The 17165-nt window shown below is 39.8% G+C and overlaps 2 protein-coding genes across 3 annotated transcripts; one reads left to right on the top strand and one right to left on the bottom strand.

Moving 5' to 3' along the window:
* Window positions 1-802: 802 nt before the first annotated feature.
* On the top strand, window positions 803-4180 carry LOC149840401 (serine carboxypeptidase-like 45). Its single transcript, XM_090003148.1, has 10 exons — window positions 803-1101; window positions 1202-1303; window positions 1387-1482; window positions 1754-1846; window positions 1946-2025; window positions 2264-2545; window positions 2636-2760; window positions 3271-3363; window positions 3507-3624; window positions 3793-4180. Exons 1-10 carry the CDS (start codon window positions 852-854, stop codon window positions 3940-3942), a joined length of 1389 nt encoding a protein of 462 aa, XP_089859274.1. The 5' UTR covers window positions 803-851; the 3' UTR covers window positions 3943-4180.
* A 2829-nt stretch (window positions 4181-7009) lies between these two features.
* Window positions 7010-15963, bottom strand: LOC149840400 (ATP-dependent Clp protease ATP-binding subunit ClpA homolog CD4B, chloroplastic). Of its 2 annotated transcripts, none has more exons than XM_090003150.1 (10): window positions 15676-15963; window positions 13031-13622; window positions 12778-12893; window positions 12319-12441; window positions 12045-12230; window positions 11546-11761; window positions 11210-11427; window positions 9216-9291; window positions 9035-9124; window positions 7010-8626 (listed from the first exon to the last, which is right to left on the bottom strand). In XM_090003150.1, exons 2-10 carry the CDS (start codon window positions 13593-13595, stop codon window positions 7448-7450), a joined length of 2769 nt encoding a protein of 922 aa, XP_089859276.1. In that variant the 5' UTR covers window positions 13596-13622; window positions 15676-15963; the 3' UTR covers window positions 7010-7447. The 2 variants fall into 2 exon arrangements, with proteins under 2 accessions (XP_089859276.1, XP_089859277.1); XM_090003151.1 differs by having other exon boundaries at window positions 13031-13648; window positions 15676-15811.
* Window positions 15964-17165: the final 1202 nt, after the last annotated feature.

The raw sequence follows: 17165 nt of genomic DNA, 5'->3' as shown, positions 1-17165 counted from the left end.
GCCAGTTACGGTAATCTGCCAAAATTTAGTATGCCAAACTATGAACAAATTTAAAAAAAAAATCAATGACTGCCAATATTTTGTCGTTCTAAAGATATTGTCACTACGATCGGTAAATCATGCCGCTGCTGCTTTGCCAGGTGTGCAGAGCCGGCGTTGTGGGGCTACCAAGGTTGTTAAAAGTCATATGTACAAGTGATAAATCTTATGACCAACCTTAGAGGGGTCAGGTGAATAAATCTTGTGAGACACGTTGATTATTGGCTGGACTGATCGTGATTTGTGACCCCATCAACTTTCTCTTGGCCCCTTCCTGATTAACAATAATGCTGCTATATGCGGGTGATTTAGGAAAAGCTTGCCGTATACGCTGCTTTGGAAAAGAAGAAAAACAGGATCATGTGTTGTGCGTCAGAAATTGAATGTGCACAAAAGATGAATTTTGACAAATGGGGGACAATGGTGGTGAACAAAAGAAGGGTGAAACAGGGAAACAGTTCCAAGACTCGACTTTCTCAACATCCCTCACCCCTTTTCAAACCTACGAATCGTTTAATTCTGACTGATGCCAAAGAAAACCTGCATTTCACTCTGAGCAACTATTTACCACATCTCTTCCACCTCCGGTCCCCCACAGGTAGAAAAATTTTACCTTAACCCCATAAGAAAATGGTAAAATAATAAGATAGTAAAGAAAACTTCACTTATTTAATGGTTTCCTACTCCCCCACTTTAGTCCTCTCTCTCTCACTAAACAGTAAAATAATAAAAGATTGAGGAGAACTCCTTTGCCTATTTAATGATTGTCCGACTTCAGTCTTCAACTCTCTCTCTCTCTCTCAGCATCAGACATGCATTCACCAACATGGAGAACTATGGTCATTGCCATTGCTCTGTTCCACCTGAGCATGCCAATGGAGGTCTGTCCCTCTGCAATCTCTGATAGAATCACACAACTGCCTGGACAACCCCCAGTCAATTTCCAGCAATTTGCTGGATATATTACAGTGGACGAGAAGAGCAAAAGAGCGCTCTTTTATTACTTTGCTGAGGCAGAAACCAACCCTTCCTCTAAGCCTCTTGTCATCTGGCTAAATGGAGGTCTAATCTTCACATCTACTTGTTCCTTGCAATTCTTTATCGATTTCACCATTTGGTTGTGAAAATTTGTGTGGGTGTTCTTTCTTTTGTGTCCTGTTAGGACCTGGATGCTCTTCTGTCGGAGTCGGGGCATTCTCTGAGAATGGTCCATTTAGACCTAGTGGTGATGTTCTGATGAGAAATGAATACACTTGGAACACAGGTATCTCTTTGGTAAGCTCTCTGGTTCATCTTTTCTCCTCCTCTTCACATTTCTTTCTTTCATTTTGTGTGGTTGGTTTACAGAGGCAAACATGCTGTATGTGGAGACGCCAGCAGGTGTTGGGTTTTCATATTCAAGAAACATCTCTGACTATGATGGAATGAATGATGAGAGAACAGGCAAGAACAATGTCATACTCATACTTGACATACTGGACAATATGGGTCCATAGATTTACCTTTTTTTTTAATATTTGGGGAAGGGGGATTTATTTGAATCTCTAATTTTTTGAGATGAGAAAGTATGAAAAGATCGTCAGATGTAGACATAGGTGTGGAAATTGGTTGGTGGGATTGTTTGTTAAATCGGTTTGAAGGTTAATTTCTCCTTGTCATTTCAAAATTCATGTTTGTGACTAAATTGTTGTGGTGTTTTCTTTTCTCGTTTCAGCAAGAGACAATCTAGCCTTTCTGCGACGTTGGTTCATCAAGTTCCCTGAGTACAGGAACAGGGACCTCTTTATTACAGGAGAGAGTTATGCAGGTATTAAATCATTACCAGCCTGCCACATTAACATTTGCAAAAAAAAAAAAAAAACAAAGACAATTATGTGATGTTGTAAGAAGTAAATTCTCTTGCCAGGTCACTATATTCCTCAGCTAGCCGAGCTCCTGATTCGAGCAAACAATAAGCAGAAACAGTTCAATCTTAAAGGCATAGCTGTGAGTTTCAAATTCTAGAAGCATTCTGTAATTCTTGGACAGTGTATAGGTTTCTTTGACCGTAGTCTACTTCCTAAACACTCTATAAGACTGTCGGCCTGTTGCAAAAATGGTCTGGTCTTTCTATCTAAAAAGAGGCATAAAAAGAGATTCAATTGATACTGTATCTTTCACATGGTGAAAGGACTCGATTGATACTGAATCTTCTGCATGGAACTTTCACATTGTTCTGTTGCAGTTGGGCAATCCACTTTTGGAGTTCCATACTGATTTCAACTCGAGAGCGGAGTTCTTTTGGTCTCATGGACTGATATCAGACTCAACATACAGAATTTTCACACAAGGATGTACTTATTCGCGGTATGTTAGCGAGTATTACAGGGAAAATGTATCGTCGCTCTGTTCGCGGGTCATGAGCATAGTGAGCCGGGAGACGAGCAGATTCGTTGACAAATACGATGTCACTCTTGATGTCTGCACTTCATCTCTTCTGATGCAATCTCTGGTTCTGAGGCCCATGGTGAGCCAGATCTTTTAAGCTTTAATTTATTCACCTTTGCTGTTTTCGAAGTCTTGGTATTTGGGTGTTCATGTTCGTCTGTCAATGCAGCAAATAACAGAGAAGATAGACGTATGTGTTGAAGATGAAACTGTTAACTATCTGAATAGAAAGGATGTTCAGAATGCTCTACACGCTCAACTTGCTGGAGTCGCTAGATGGGAAGTATGCAGCAGGTTGTGGATGTCTTCAGTTTATGTTTGTGTTCGACTTTTCTGCTTTTCTTTTCCCTCTAATTCATGGTACTGGAGAATTGCACTCTGGGGTGTGGTTACAAACACCCTGGTTTTCAAGAATATCAGCAAAAGTTATAAAGAGATTCTCTTCATGATTTCATACATACAGTGAATGAACTGTTACTGCTTTTAATTACAAGGATTGACAGGAAAGATCAAAGAGAAGAAGCCCCTGAATGCGATCTAGCAAATCTTGTAAGAATTTGCATCAATATCGGCAGTTACTTGAGGAGAATCTAAGATATTAAAATATATCTTATATTCTTCAGTACCCGCATTTCATTAAAAGCCTAGCACCATAGAAACTAGTGACAACATCATGCCTCATGCAACTTTGCTGTTCCTACATGGCTGACAAGAGGAGTTTGATAGGGAAAGAGAAACTTCATATATACATATTTTAATATTTCATAATTGGTTTTAACCTCTAATCACTTTCATTTCTTTCAGTATCCTGGATTACAACAGGCTTAATTTGGAGATCCCTACTATTTCCCTTCTGGGTCTAATTGTCAAGTCTGGCATCCCAGTCCTGGTTTACAGGTTACTCTCCTCATCTGCAGAATTATGTTTCTGTTTCACTTCTATTTCTAATCCTCGCAAATATATATAGATAAATATGGAAATTTAGAAAAGAGGAGGGAAACTATCTTCTATTATTGACTCCATCTTCATTTTTGATACAGTGGAGACCAGGATTCTGTGATTCCTCTGACAGGGAGTCGAACATTGGTTCATGGTTTGGCTGTTAGTTTAGGACTCAACACAACTGTGCCATACAGAGTCTGGTTTGAAGGGAAACAGGTAATATGCATTCCTTTGATTTCACAGGCAATCTTGTTTTATTCCTTGTTTCCATTTGTTTTTAGCGAGGATAGTGTTCCATAGATACTGTTTGAGTTGTGATATATACATCAAGATGGGCAACTGGGTGATGCTAATCTCTTGAGATCTCTTCTGTTCTCTTGGTAGGTGGGTGGGTGGACACAGGTTTATGGGAATATGCTGTCATTTGCCACCATTAGAGGAGCTTCTCATGAAGCTCCTTTCTCACAGCCGGAGAGAGCTCTTGTGCTTTTCAAGGCATTCCTGCAAGGCACACCACTCCCAGAAACTTTCTGAATTGATGGGCAGAGGATGGTTTCCTTCTGATCAACTGATCAATTTTCAAGTGGATAGTGTGTGAATCTAAGAAAGGTTTTGTCACGAGAAAATAAACAAGCCCAGAAGATATCATTGCACTGAATTAGTCAGGTGGTGTGAAAACCAAGATGTCACAAAAAAGGGACAAGTTGAGCTGCCAATGCAATTTTGAGAATCCAAATTTCTATCTGGGTAAAATTTGCCTGTTTTCATGAAATTTGTGCATACCAAGTGAAATCTCTCTCTCTCTCTCTCTCTCTCTCTCTCTCTCTCTCTCTCTCTCTCTCATCTGCAGCCGCACATGACAGTTGCAACTTCCGAATCCAGTACTCGGTGAGTGTATACCCTTTGAGCGCATGAGAGGCAACTAATGTCAAAACTTTTTCATCATCCAATGCAATTTGATCAAGCACTATGGCTGTGCTTTGAACAGTGATTCTTTGGCCCAAAAATATTCAAAAGTCATTTTTCAATTGTGTTTGAGTTCAAATGAACTGTACTGTGAGGCTAAGGCTCTGTTTGGGAGCTGCATTTGTGAGGCAGATGAGAGGAGATGGAGGTTTGCTAAATCTGCTAACCCTGCTGTTGTTTGGGAGCCTGAATTTGGGAGATGGGAGTGGAGATGTCATCACATCTCCATTTCAACTGCATTCACATAAGAATGTAGACAACTCCATCCTCATCAGCCATTTTTTATTTCTATTGGCGTCACCTTTCTCATCTCTGCTCCAACACTGGCTTCCAATCAGAGCCCAAAAGCTACGGGATTTTTTCAGTACATGGAGTTAAGCTTTTAAAGCTCATATCTCGGTCAAGATGTTTCCCTTGGGCTTTACTGCTCTGGACACATCTTGTTTCTTCAGCCATTTAAATTGCATAGCGAACTGTTTCTAGCCACTAAACTAAGCTTAAGTTTATGACCATCTATTTATCCTATGCGAAGGAAAAGTGTCCTGTATTTCAAAATGGATATGGCTCCTATTTGTTATATGATATATGCATAAAAGATAAAAGCTATATAGTAGTATCTACAAATTCATATTTAATGAAGGGGAAATATCTGGTCATGTCGACATGACCGTCCAAATGAGCTAGAAATCATAAGCGCTAGTTGTGTCAATCCAATCAGACCTCATTTAGAGATTCACCATGGTGCAAATGCTAGGAATCAGCTTTTGAATCACTTTTTTTTTTACGAAAAACATAATTTTATGAGCCAAAAAAATATTTTATTGTAAACCAATGATTTTTTTAATACTCATAAAATTGTGCCTATGTTTCACAATCAAATGATCCAAGAGCTAATTCCCGTTAACTAAACCATATAGATCAGGCGAGGTTAGTTTCATGAAAAAACAACAAAAAAAAAACTCCTTTGGGAATGGCAACCTGACCAAATGATAATCCTATAATGAATGCCTCTTATACAAAAAGTGACAAGTATGAAAACAATATTTATGGGATTTTCAAGGTGAGGGTAGCTTCTTAACACATACCTCATAAAAAACTAAAAATAAAGAGGAAAAAAAACTTCATCTTCTTGGGTAGTAAGATAATGGAATGGTTCAGCAGCCTATGTGGATATAATTGACCTAACTAAAAGGTAGTATATAGGTTGTGAAATTTCCATGTTGCTAATGCAATGGATTGTAAAGGTGTGGTCTCTTCAACTTCCTTGCGGTTGTTAGCGACCTATGTCCTACATTCTATTTGGTCTAGACAACTTGGGTTGGTTTTGTTCACATCCGCACAAAAGCTGACCTATGATGAGGTCCAGCCTGGTCTTCTAATAATGGTCAAGGTGATGGACCACCAAATTGATCAAAACAACCAAATTTTACTATGCTTTCCCAAATAACCAAATTGTCCTGTCATAAACCAATGACCCAAATGATTTAGAATTCCTTGGTGATCTTAAATTGCACAGTTTTGTTGTATGGTATTTGAAGAACCGCAATTTAGGGATGCAGGCTTGAATCAGATATCCAACCGAAGAGTCTGTTTAGTTGGATTTGGTAAGCAAAACCAAATCCAATCAATAATCAGAGTCGGATTCTGTTTTAGCAATTTTACATTTAAGTCTGAATCAAAGTCTGAGAAGGGACGACATGATCGTGTGTGAATGTAGATCCGATTAAGGTATATAACCTAATCAGATTTGGATTTGGTAGAGCATCTGTACATCCAAGTCCGAACTCAACTCCAAATCCGATTAGGTTGCATCCTATTGCAAATGAATGCAAAGAGTCCAAATATCATGACATTGGACATCCATACCAAAATATCACAATTTTATCGAGATATTTTAGCGAAATCGAGTTAGGAAAGACTTATCCAAGTTCACCAAGTTCAAACCCAGCCTTTGTTGTCGCACATGCTCACTGCATCCATGTCTTGGACCTTAAGATGGATCAAGACAGGTATAAGGGGATACAAAATGAGAGTATCCATGTGACATGAGTGGTGAGACAATAAAGAAAAAGAAAACGATTTCTTTATTGGTCGCCGTCAACTTTCATGAATCTTAATTCTTCTTCATTCTCACTACTACTTGAAAACCTGTAGTCAAGCATGGTAGACTGAACTTGCCGGCATGCAGGAACCTAACGTATTGGAAGAAAGATCGAGACCCATAACAACACACTTGATATACTGGAAGAAAGAGGGTGGCTCAGGGCACCTCACATAAATCTGTTCAGAGTTGGATCCAAGCTACAAAGCAATTCAGTAACTAGGTCCTTCACTTAGCCCAAAGGGGGTGGTGCAGAGGGGTGGGGTCTTGGACACTAGACGGGTGGTCAGGGTTTAATTCTAATGGGCATCACCTCCCTTGCACATTGCCAAAGGATGGCGACTCCCTGGGGGTGAAGGGTGCACCCTGGTTTTACACTGCCTGAGAAGCCACCATAGGCTGGCAGGGGTCACTTCAGCAGTGGTTTTCTCTGGTTCTCACCGAAAAGAAAGAAAGAAAGAAAAACTGTGGTTGAATTACAAGCCAATGAAAAAGTATCACCATCCAAGCAGAAAACCAAAAAACACAGGCAAAAAGAAAGAAAAACGAGTCCTTCACTGGATTCAATTACAAGCCAATGAAAAAGCATCACCATCCAAGCAGAAAACCAAAAAACACAAAGGTACAGTTAAGCGGGGAATAATTTGGAGCTCTCTATTTATTAGTATAAACGATTCATGCAATGACCTCAGATCATCTCACCCCCACACAAGAGCAATGAGTCATCCCATCTAGAAGTGTTCGGTTTCCCATTTCACAATCACTCTTCTTGCATCAAAGGCAGACTTCTTTAATGCTCCCATTGCTAGTGCACACATTCAGAGAATAATTCATAAAAGAGGGATAAGTAATAGTGTTGATATGTTAGGACAACTGACCTATCTTACACAGAAAGAGCTGGGGAGTGGAGATAAGGGCTCGGATGTCCCACTCGCTACAGCGTTGATGTTCTAGGACAACTGACCTTATCTCTTACACAGAAAGAGCTGGAGATAAGGGCTCCGCTGTACCACTCGCTCCATTGAGAACTGTCACATTCCCATCAGAATCAACATCAACAATTGCAGAATCACCTTCCTTGATCTCACCAGCAAGCATCCTCTCTGCCAAGCTATCTTCTAGTAGCCTCATGATCGCCCTCCTTAAAGGCCTGGCTCCATAACTTGGATTGTAACCCTCATCGACCACCCGATCACGGAACCTCTCTGTTACCTGGAGCTCGATGTCCTTCACCTTGAGCCGCTCAAACACTTCCTTCAACATTATGTCTGCAATTTCCTTCACCTCGGTCTTGCTTAATTGCCGGAAGACTATCATCTCATCTAAACGATTCAAAAACTCTGGCCGGAAGTACTGCTTGAGCTCCTCTGTCACCAAGCTCTTAATCCGGTTGTAGCTGCTGTCCTTCTCGTCATAATCAAGATCAAATCCAATTCGTCGCCCACCTTTCTCGATCACGCTACTGCCAACATTAGATGTCATAATCAAAAGAGTGTTCTTAAAATCCACAGTTCTCCCTTTACTATCTGTCAAACGACCATCTTCTAATATCTGAAGCATCATGTTGAAGACATCTGGATGTGCCTTTTCAATCTCATCAAAGAGAACCACTGTATAAGGACGTCTACGCACTGCCTCTGTAAGCTGGCCACCTTCTGTATAACCGACATAACCAGGTGGTGAACCAATAAGCTTGGAAACAGTATGCCTCTCCATAAATTCACTCATATCAAGACGAATCATAGCCTCCTCCGACCCGAAGTAATATGCAGCTAAAGCCTTTGCAAGTTCAGATTTCCCAACGCCAGTGGGACCAGAGAATATGAAGCTAGCAATGGGGCGATTAGGATTCTTGAGGCCAACTCGGGCCCTGCGAATAGCACGGCTGATAGCTTTGACAGCTTCGTCTTGACCAATTACCCGCTTATGCAGTGTCTCCTCCATCTTCAGAAGCCGGTCAGACTCGTCACTGGAAACCTTTTCCACAGGTATACCGGTCCATGAAGACACAATGTGCTGTATGTCAGCTTCAGTAACCAGGGGGCCAGCATCACCTGCCTCGCTCTCAGCCTTTGATCTCTCCTTACCTTTCTCTGTGAGAGCTGAAATCTGTGCCTTCAGCTCCATTTCCCGATCACGCAGCTCACCAGCCTATATAAAAGCAAAGAAATTAATTAGCACATTCCGCTACCATTGCTGAAGACTCTGTGTCCAGGAGTGTCTGCATGCACATCTCCTTACCATATAACTGTGTGCAGAGACAAACTCTTTCCACCTAGGGTTCCAGATTTATAAAAACCATTATTATACTATGCCACATGGATATGGTTGTAAGCGAGATAATGCCAATTTTTTGTGAGGGTTCTCCAATAGTAGCAGCATATAAGGAGATGTGACAGGAGAAAATTGGAGCATCCATGTGACAGAAATATTACAATTGCTGATCATATGATTTCACCTAAAACAATAACTTTACAATGGATTATTTGCCTAAGGGCGCTAAAAAACTGGGTTTCAACTGCTTGCAACAGTAAACTGAGAGATGAAATAGTAAAATACCTTTTCAAAATCTTGACTACGGACAGCTTCATTTTTCTCCTTGGTGATTTGTCTGAGTTCTTTGTCCAGCTCCCTGGCCTCCTCAGGAAGCTGTACCAACAAGTAATGAAATACTTTGTAAGATACGTGTTCAAGGAAAAAGTAAAAAGAACTAATGATTATAAACTATAAGATTCCAAACCTGTGCATGACGAAGACGCACACGAGAACCAGCTTCATCAACCAAGTCAATAGCTTTATCAGGCAGGAAGCGGTCACTGTGGTTTGATGATGTGTTGATCAGGAACACATGAACATAATGCCATAAAATATATTTGAAGAAGAGTTTATATAAGTTTCAGAAGAGAACAACAAAATATTCATCAATCATGTTGCAGCAATTACTGTAACTTTTTCTTGTTGCCTAAATCAACCAAATTGCAACTATATTTAAAACAAAATGTCGTTTCCCATCCTCACAGATTTCTCGGCAACTATTCAGCCCCTAAACTTTTCATACACCAAAAATGACTAGACGACAAGCGGTTAGCATGCAATAATCTATTACTTAATAGCCTACAATGCAATTGATGCAGATTAGATCTAACAAAATACTGATGTCAAAAAAAAACTTTTTCACTGAACAAAAGATGCTCCTTATGCTTCTTTTAGTTATGACCAACAATGAAGATGTCCTTACAAGAAGCAGCCAAAACTATTGATTTAAATTACTGATGGACAGTATAATTTTCTTTCTAAAATTGGTGTACCCTAGTGTCAGTGAAGTGTGCAACATCAATAATTTCAGTATCAGCAAGCAAGCTATTGGTCTCCTAAACATGTGCCACACACACACACACACATAAACAAGTATTGACAAGAATGTTTATGATATGTTAAAACATACACTTTGTATTCTATGTTGCCACATCATGGCAAGTCATTTCCTCAGCATGATAAGTAGGGGTGTCAACGGGTCAGGTTTACCCGGACCCAACCCGAACCAAACCCTATAGGGTCCAGGTATGGTGATAAATAATAAAACCCGATTAAGACCCGGGTCCGAACCCGAAGGTCCGATTAATACATGGACCCAGATATGGTGATAAATAATAAGACCCGGGTCCAAACCCGAAGGTCTGATTAATACATGGACCCAGGTATAGTTTGTGAAATTTAATAGCAGACCTGGACCCGACCAGAGTTCCTATTAAGACCCACAATTTTTCAATGTAAAAATGATAAAAAAAAATATGGTTTTACCGGGTATAGTCCGAGTCTGGTTTATGTATTTCTTATCGAATCCGGGTATGGTTTTTCTTATAGTGGACCCGATTAGACCCGGGTCCAGACCCAATACCATACCCGGGTCCAAGTCTGGTACCACTTGGGTCCGAACCAAACCCGACCCGTTGACACCCTTAATAATAAGCCCAAAGTTACCGGAAGCTTATTAGATAGGTGGAAAGTCTGCTTCCTGGAAACTCGCTTCGGAAGCACAATACTCTTCGCTTCCAAAACTTGATGAGAATCTCAATTCTCTCACGCTTCTCTTGTGATTTTCACATGTTTCATCTATTCTTCTTATATGTTCTCTCACTCTTCTTTTCATGTGTTTCCTCTCACACTCCTCACTCACTTCCATGTGCTTTCTCTAAATTAGCAGTCATCATTTTTAGATTTTATTAAAAATTTAATTCGTACACTAAAAAATCATGATATTTAAGAATAATCATTTTTATTTTAGTTTTTATTTGTGTTCTATTTTAATTCTCATTCAATTCTTATATATATAATTTTTATTCATAGCTTCCCGCTTGCTATACATTTTAAAATGCATTGCTTCTCGCTTCCGCTTCCTGTATCATTTTCTGCTTCTGCTTCCTAGTTTGGCAACCTTAGATAAGTGATAATGTGGCATGGTATGATTAGAAATAAAGTTAGAAAACCAAGCAAAGGCTTGAGTTAGATGGTCATGAAAAATCAAGTTCCCTCTTTATATATATAGTATAAAAATTTGCTTTCCTAACTGTGCTGGTATGCGAATCGTATTAAGGATCATTTCAGCATTTTTTATTCGAAACCATCAAAGACTGTACCGAAAACCCATGAGGAGCTATTTGGAGTGTTAAACTATCAAGAGCAAAGTTAAAACACTGATTAGCATGACATGAATGATGAAGTGCTCTCAATTACCTGATGTACTGATATGACAGTTGTGCAGCAGCAACAAGAGCCTCATCAGTGTACCGGAGCTTGTGATGAATCTCATAACGTTCACGCAGACCTTTGAGAATTAGAATTGTTTCATCAACAGTTGGTTCTGGCACTTTTACAGGTTGAAACCGCCTTTCCAAAGCAGGGTCTTTCTCAATGTGTTTTCTGTACTCATCCAGTGTTGTAGCACCAATACACTGCATGTAAATTGAACCAACCAACAATTAATTTTATAAACAACAGAAAGATCTTCGCCCATAAAGCACCTTATGAATATATGAGCAAACTCTCCGATAAGTTATGAAGACAAATCACCTGAAGTTCACCTCTTGCAAGAGCTGGTTTCAAAATATTTGCAGCATCTATTGCTCCCTCTGCTGCACCTGCCCCAATTAAAGTATGCACTTCATCAATAAAAAGAATTATCTCATCACTCTGCTTAATTTCTTCCATCAGCTTCTTTAATCTTTCCTCAAACTCTCCACGGTATTTTGTGCCAGCAACAAGGAGACCCATATCAAGAGTAATCACCTGCATCCCGTTCCAAAAATGGAAAGATCAACATTATACAGATCCAAATCTAAACAATTTTTGTAAGGGCTTTCAAACATTTTTCATGACTTATAAACAGACCCATGGGATGTAATTCAAAATAGCTAAAACATGAAAGGATTCAATCAAAAGAAAATCTATAAAATTATTAAGACCAGCATTACTTTATGTGGTATCTAACAACTATCAGTCTGTGAGCTTGTCATTGACCATTTTGATATACAAATAATTGATATAAAATCATGACTGAGTGTGGAATAACCTTCTTTCCCTCAATAGTTTCAGGTACATCTCCACCTGCAATCCGTTGAGCAAGCCCTTCTGCAATCGCAGTCTTTCCTACACCAGGTTCTCCAATAAGGCAGGGATTGTTCTTTGTCCGCCTTCCTAAGATCTGGGTAACTCTCTCAATTTGATCCTGCCTTCCAACAACAGGATCTAATTTTCCCTGAAAAACAGGTGACCCAATCTATCTGTTACCAAAAAATTTAAAAAGCCTGAATGTCAAAACAAAAATTAATCCACAACATAAATACCTCTTCTGCCAATTTTGTCAAATTCGTCCCATACTCCTCCAGTGTTGGCATCTTATTGCCACTGCTGCCGCCTCCAACACCAGCTCCAACAGCTTCAGTGCTTTCTCCAACCATACGAATGACCTGTTGTATTAAGAAGAATGAGCAGGCATAAAACATAAGCAGAAGCAAGTCAAGGTTTCACACAGGATGGTGGAGAGTCTTGGCTATTTCCATGTTGCAGTCAAGAACATGCCCAAATATCTTGGGACAAAATGCACCATCTTATGTATGCTTTTGCATGTCTGTGTGCACATTCATGTGGTTGTATTTAATGTTAAACACATAATCTAGTGCCATGTTTTCAATTGATGGAACATCAACTAATGCATAGCACACCCATGTATAGTGTGGATGCAATCAGGCAAAGGGCTATACAATCAACTGGCAACAATAGATAGACAGTCACAGCAGCCTTGCCTGTGTGCGTATGTTGCTCGGATCAGCTCCTAGATTCTCAAGAACACGAGCAGCAACACCTTCGCCTTCACGAAGTAGTCCTAGAAGTAAGTGCTCAGAACCAATATAGTTGTGGCCTGCAATTAGAAAACAGCAACCATATAAGAAAGATGTCCAAGCGTTTATATCACCTCATTCACAGAGTAGCTGCAAAAGATGCAATTTCTAGAATATAGGCCTGAATGCAACATAAATAGGGCATATATGAGCTTACCAAGTTGGCGAGCTTCTTCTAGAGAGAGTTCCAAGACCCGCTTAGCACGAGGGGTAAATGGTATTTCCACAGCAACAAAACCGCTTCCTCTACCAATAATTTTTTCAACCTCTACTCGTGCATCCTTTAGATTGATCCCCATTGACTTTAGCACTTTGGCTGCAATACCTGTTCCTTCACCAATAAGGCCTAACAAAATCTGCTCTGTACCAACAAAGTTGTGGCCAAGACGTCTTGCTTCTTCTTGTGCAAGCATAATAACCTTTATAGCTTTTTCAGTGAAACGCTCAAACATAGCTACAGCCACTCCTCGGCTTGCCTTGCCACGTGGAACATGGATGGCAGATGCAACAGTTGCATGAAAATCTTTGCCGGTTCTCAAAAGCATGTCGAGAGCATTAGATCCATGCAAACCCCTGAAAGCTCGCAACTTTGCGCTGCTTGCTTGTATAGTACTCATCATCCTGACAGGCTGTCGAGTTTTCCCAGAGTTTTGAAGCTTCCTATTATTTTTGCTCACAACACCAGCAGGAAGAATTGAAGACTGCACCATTGCCCCAGCCATGATTGCAGCACAACACTATACAGCTTCCTGTCCTAACACAAATGCACAGCAACCTGTACCAATGCAAATCACAATATTAACAAATAGATTAACTTCTTTAAGGTAATGAAACAGATAAAAATCCAAAAATAGCCAGACTGGAACTGACTGCGACAACTCTATCATCACAAGCAAATCCAATTTTACTCAAAGATGTTCTAAGAAAACTACAAAGTTTTCAGTGTGGAATAAAGTTCCAAAAACATCAAGATTCCAAGAAAGAAAATGTAATGAGACTCATACAATGTTAGCCAAAGTCTGGTGATAGTCCAATGCCACAAGAATTTAAAACACAAAAAGGGCTCTTATGTGACGAAGAAGGTTCCATCTGAGAGGGGTCACAGGCTCACACCAAGTCTTTTTCACTAATATTACTAAATCATGCAAGCAGTTAGTCTAGCTGCTCTAGCACCAATTGCTTTGAAAATAAGAAACATGAAGATGCAAATTTATGCAGCAAGGGACCATAACTGGCAAAAATGGCAGGTTGTGGAGTGCCCTTCGTTGTATGAAACAAGCACAGGACCACCTACATGAATATACTGGAACTTATCCTAAAACTTTTTTCTTTCAAAGGGCAACTCCAAGTCTTTTCCCTTCACCTTTTCTGTCACGATGTACTTCTCTTCTATTCTTGCAGCTTCATGAAGCATTTCATGTGCTTGCTTTAAAAGACGAAAAAGTTGCAAGCAACTTCTGGCAAATAAATCAGCTTGCATATGTTACAGTGACAAACAAACAAGGGTGCCCTAACTCTTTTCCCATAAGGTTCATTAGATCCACTCTCGAAGGCGTGACAAGTGATCATTAATACCAGTTAATGATCAATGCATACAATAGGTGGAAGGAAATAACGCCTAAAAGGATGAGCAGAAATCCATTCAACATAAGATTGATTGGCAAGGTTACATGTGATAAACAGCTGAAAATATAACCAGTCAAGTTACAATCATATTGCAAGTTCACATAGAAGCATGATGAAATCAATGAACAAAAACAGCTGAAATGTGAAATTTATTATTCTGTAGAAAGCATAATATATCAAAAAGAAAGAACCAATCAAGGTACTCCACATTCATCAAAAAGGGAGAAATGAACCAGGTATGTGAAAATAAACAAGATCCCAAAGTTTGCACAGTCAAAGACGTGCATAGAAGCGTGAACTACAAAAAAGGTAAAGAGCACCAAAAAAATACGTGCACAAGAATCTTCCACACAAAAAGAATAACCTACAAGCACATAGCTGATAAAAATCGTATCATGTATCACCACCAACAATAGAATTTGAACAACACATAGAATAAACAACCAGCATTTCCATGTCAAGACATACATCTCCTTTGTTGTTTCTGCTGTTCAAAGGTTCACGAATAAATAACGAAGACAATTCAGGAGCTCAAAACAGAAAAACACCATTTCCCCGAACTATAACTAATAAATTCCCCTGCCAAGATACAAAATAACAGAAGAGTACCACGCCAACACTCGCATACAACGAAAAGTAAACGAAATTCACAGAACCATCAAACGTACAAAATTCTCAGCAAGAAGAGTGAGAAGATCTTAACTAAATGATCGATCGACCACAGAAATTTTAATCTGACACTCAATACCAAAAAAAAGGGAAAATTTTTCCCCTAACACGAAGAACCATCATCAATAGACATATATACATCTTCATCGCCAACAATTTCAACTTTTCCAATACGCATGCCTTCTATTCACTAGAAAACCACACAACACAGAGACATACGTCGTTTTCGATTCAATCTTCGTATTTTGGGGCTAACGATCCTTAAAACAACACAAATAGCCACTAATTCCACAAGAAGACCGCTAGAATTAGGGCCCCCCATCCATAAAACAACGAAGCAAAACCAAGATAAACAGCAAAAGGAATCACATGCCCTAATTCCCCGAAACCGAAAAGGAAAAACAAAAGAACATTTCCATACAAGTTAGGCAACAAGAAATTCTCGCGTAAGATTGGGTAAAACAGCCAAAGAAAAAACAGAAAAAAATGAGAAATCGGAAACCTCACCTAGGAAAGATGATTCCCTCGCCGAAACCCGTAAGAAGAAGGAAGAAGAGAGGGACACGGCGATCTGGTGACGTCTGCCCTCGAGCTCTCTTTCTACCAACCGAAGGGAGAGAGAGAGAGAGAGAGAGAGTTGTGGATAATATGGTGAAGCGTCGATCTATCCACGCATGGATATTTCCCCCTCCCTCGCCGGAGCCCTAAGTCGGGTGACGTGGCCGAGATCAATTGGTTGGACTCAGGAGTGTACGTCTCGTTGCAGTTTTTAGGCGTGCGAGTATTGCCCGCCTAACTAGTTTGTTGTGACTTCCCTCTTTTTTATCGCGACGTATATATTATATATAGAGAGAAATGGGTTGGTGCTAAATTGATACGTTGTAAATGGGTTTTTTTGCTTTTTTAGTATTTTTTTGCAATTCCAACCCCCTAAATGTGTTGTTCATGGTCAATTTACAAGGAATTTACACCTAGATCATATGTTTTTTATGTAAAAAAAAATGATATCTGGAGCCTGAAAAATTTACAAAGATTTTGGAATAATCTTATAAAAACCCACGCTTCAAGAACTGATCTTTATAAAATCAAGTAAATAGATCACATCTGTACGGTCAAAATTTTAAAATAAAATAAAAAACCCTAAAAAAAATTATTTAGCACCTACCCATGTACTTGCTAAATGGGTTTAAAAATTTTGAACTGTTGATTTTTCGAATCTTATAAAAATACACCCATGTATCAAAATGGAACACTTCAAAAGGTTCAAAAGGTTTTGATTATAAAATCAAGTACATAGATCACATGTGTACTGTACGATCAAAAAATAAAAATAAATCAAAAAAAATATTGAAAACTCATTTAGCACCTATCATTTCACATCGTGGGGTTTTATTAGGGGTGGCAATTTCTGACACGACCCGCCAACCCGCCTCTAAGGCAGGTTCGGGTTGGGCTTAAGCCAACCCGTTTAATAAACGTGGTCGACCCGCGTAACCCATTTATTAAACAGGTCGGTTCGGGTTGGGGGTATGCCAACCCGCCAACCCAGCTGACCCGTTTAATAAACGGGTTAGGCGGGTGGGTCAACCCGCCAACCCGTCAACCCGACCCGCCAACCTGCCTACCTGCCAACCCGATCCGTCAACCCACCAACCCGACCTGCCAACCTGACTCGCAAACCTGAAAACCCGTTTACCCAATCCAACCCATTTATTAAATGGGTTGACGGGTCGTGTCGGGTTACCCGTTTATTAAACGGGTCGGGTTCGTGTTTGCCACAGCCGACCCATTTAATAAACGGGTCAGGTTCGGGTTGAGGTATGCTGACACGCTAACCCGCCAACCCGACCCGATTGCCACCCCTAGGTTTTATAAGGTTTGAAAAATCAAAAGTTCAAAGTCTTTGTAAGTTTTTAGGCTCCAAATATCATTTTTTTCATTGAAAAACACATGATCCAGGTGTGGATTCATCGTAAATCGATCATGCCCAACACATT

Source organism: Nuphar pumila, chromosome 4 (assembly GCF_984573655.1).
Source record: "Nuphar pumila chromosome 4, dmNupPumi1.hap1.1, whole genome shotgun sequence".
NCBI lineage: Eukaryota > Viridiplantae > Streptophyta > Magnoliopsida > Nymphaeales > Nymphaeaceae > Nuphar > Nuphar pumila.
The sequence above is the reverse complement of the archived record's forward strand: the minus strand, read 5'-3'. Positions and strand labels throughout refer to the sequence as shown.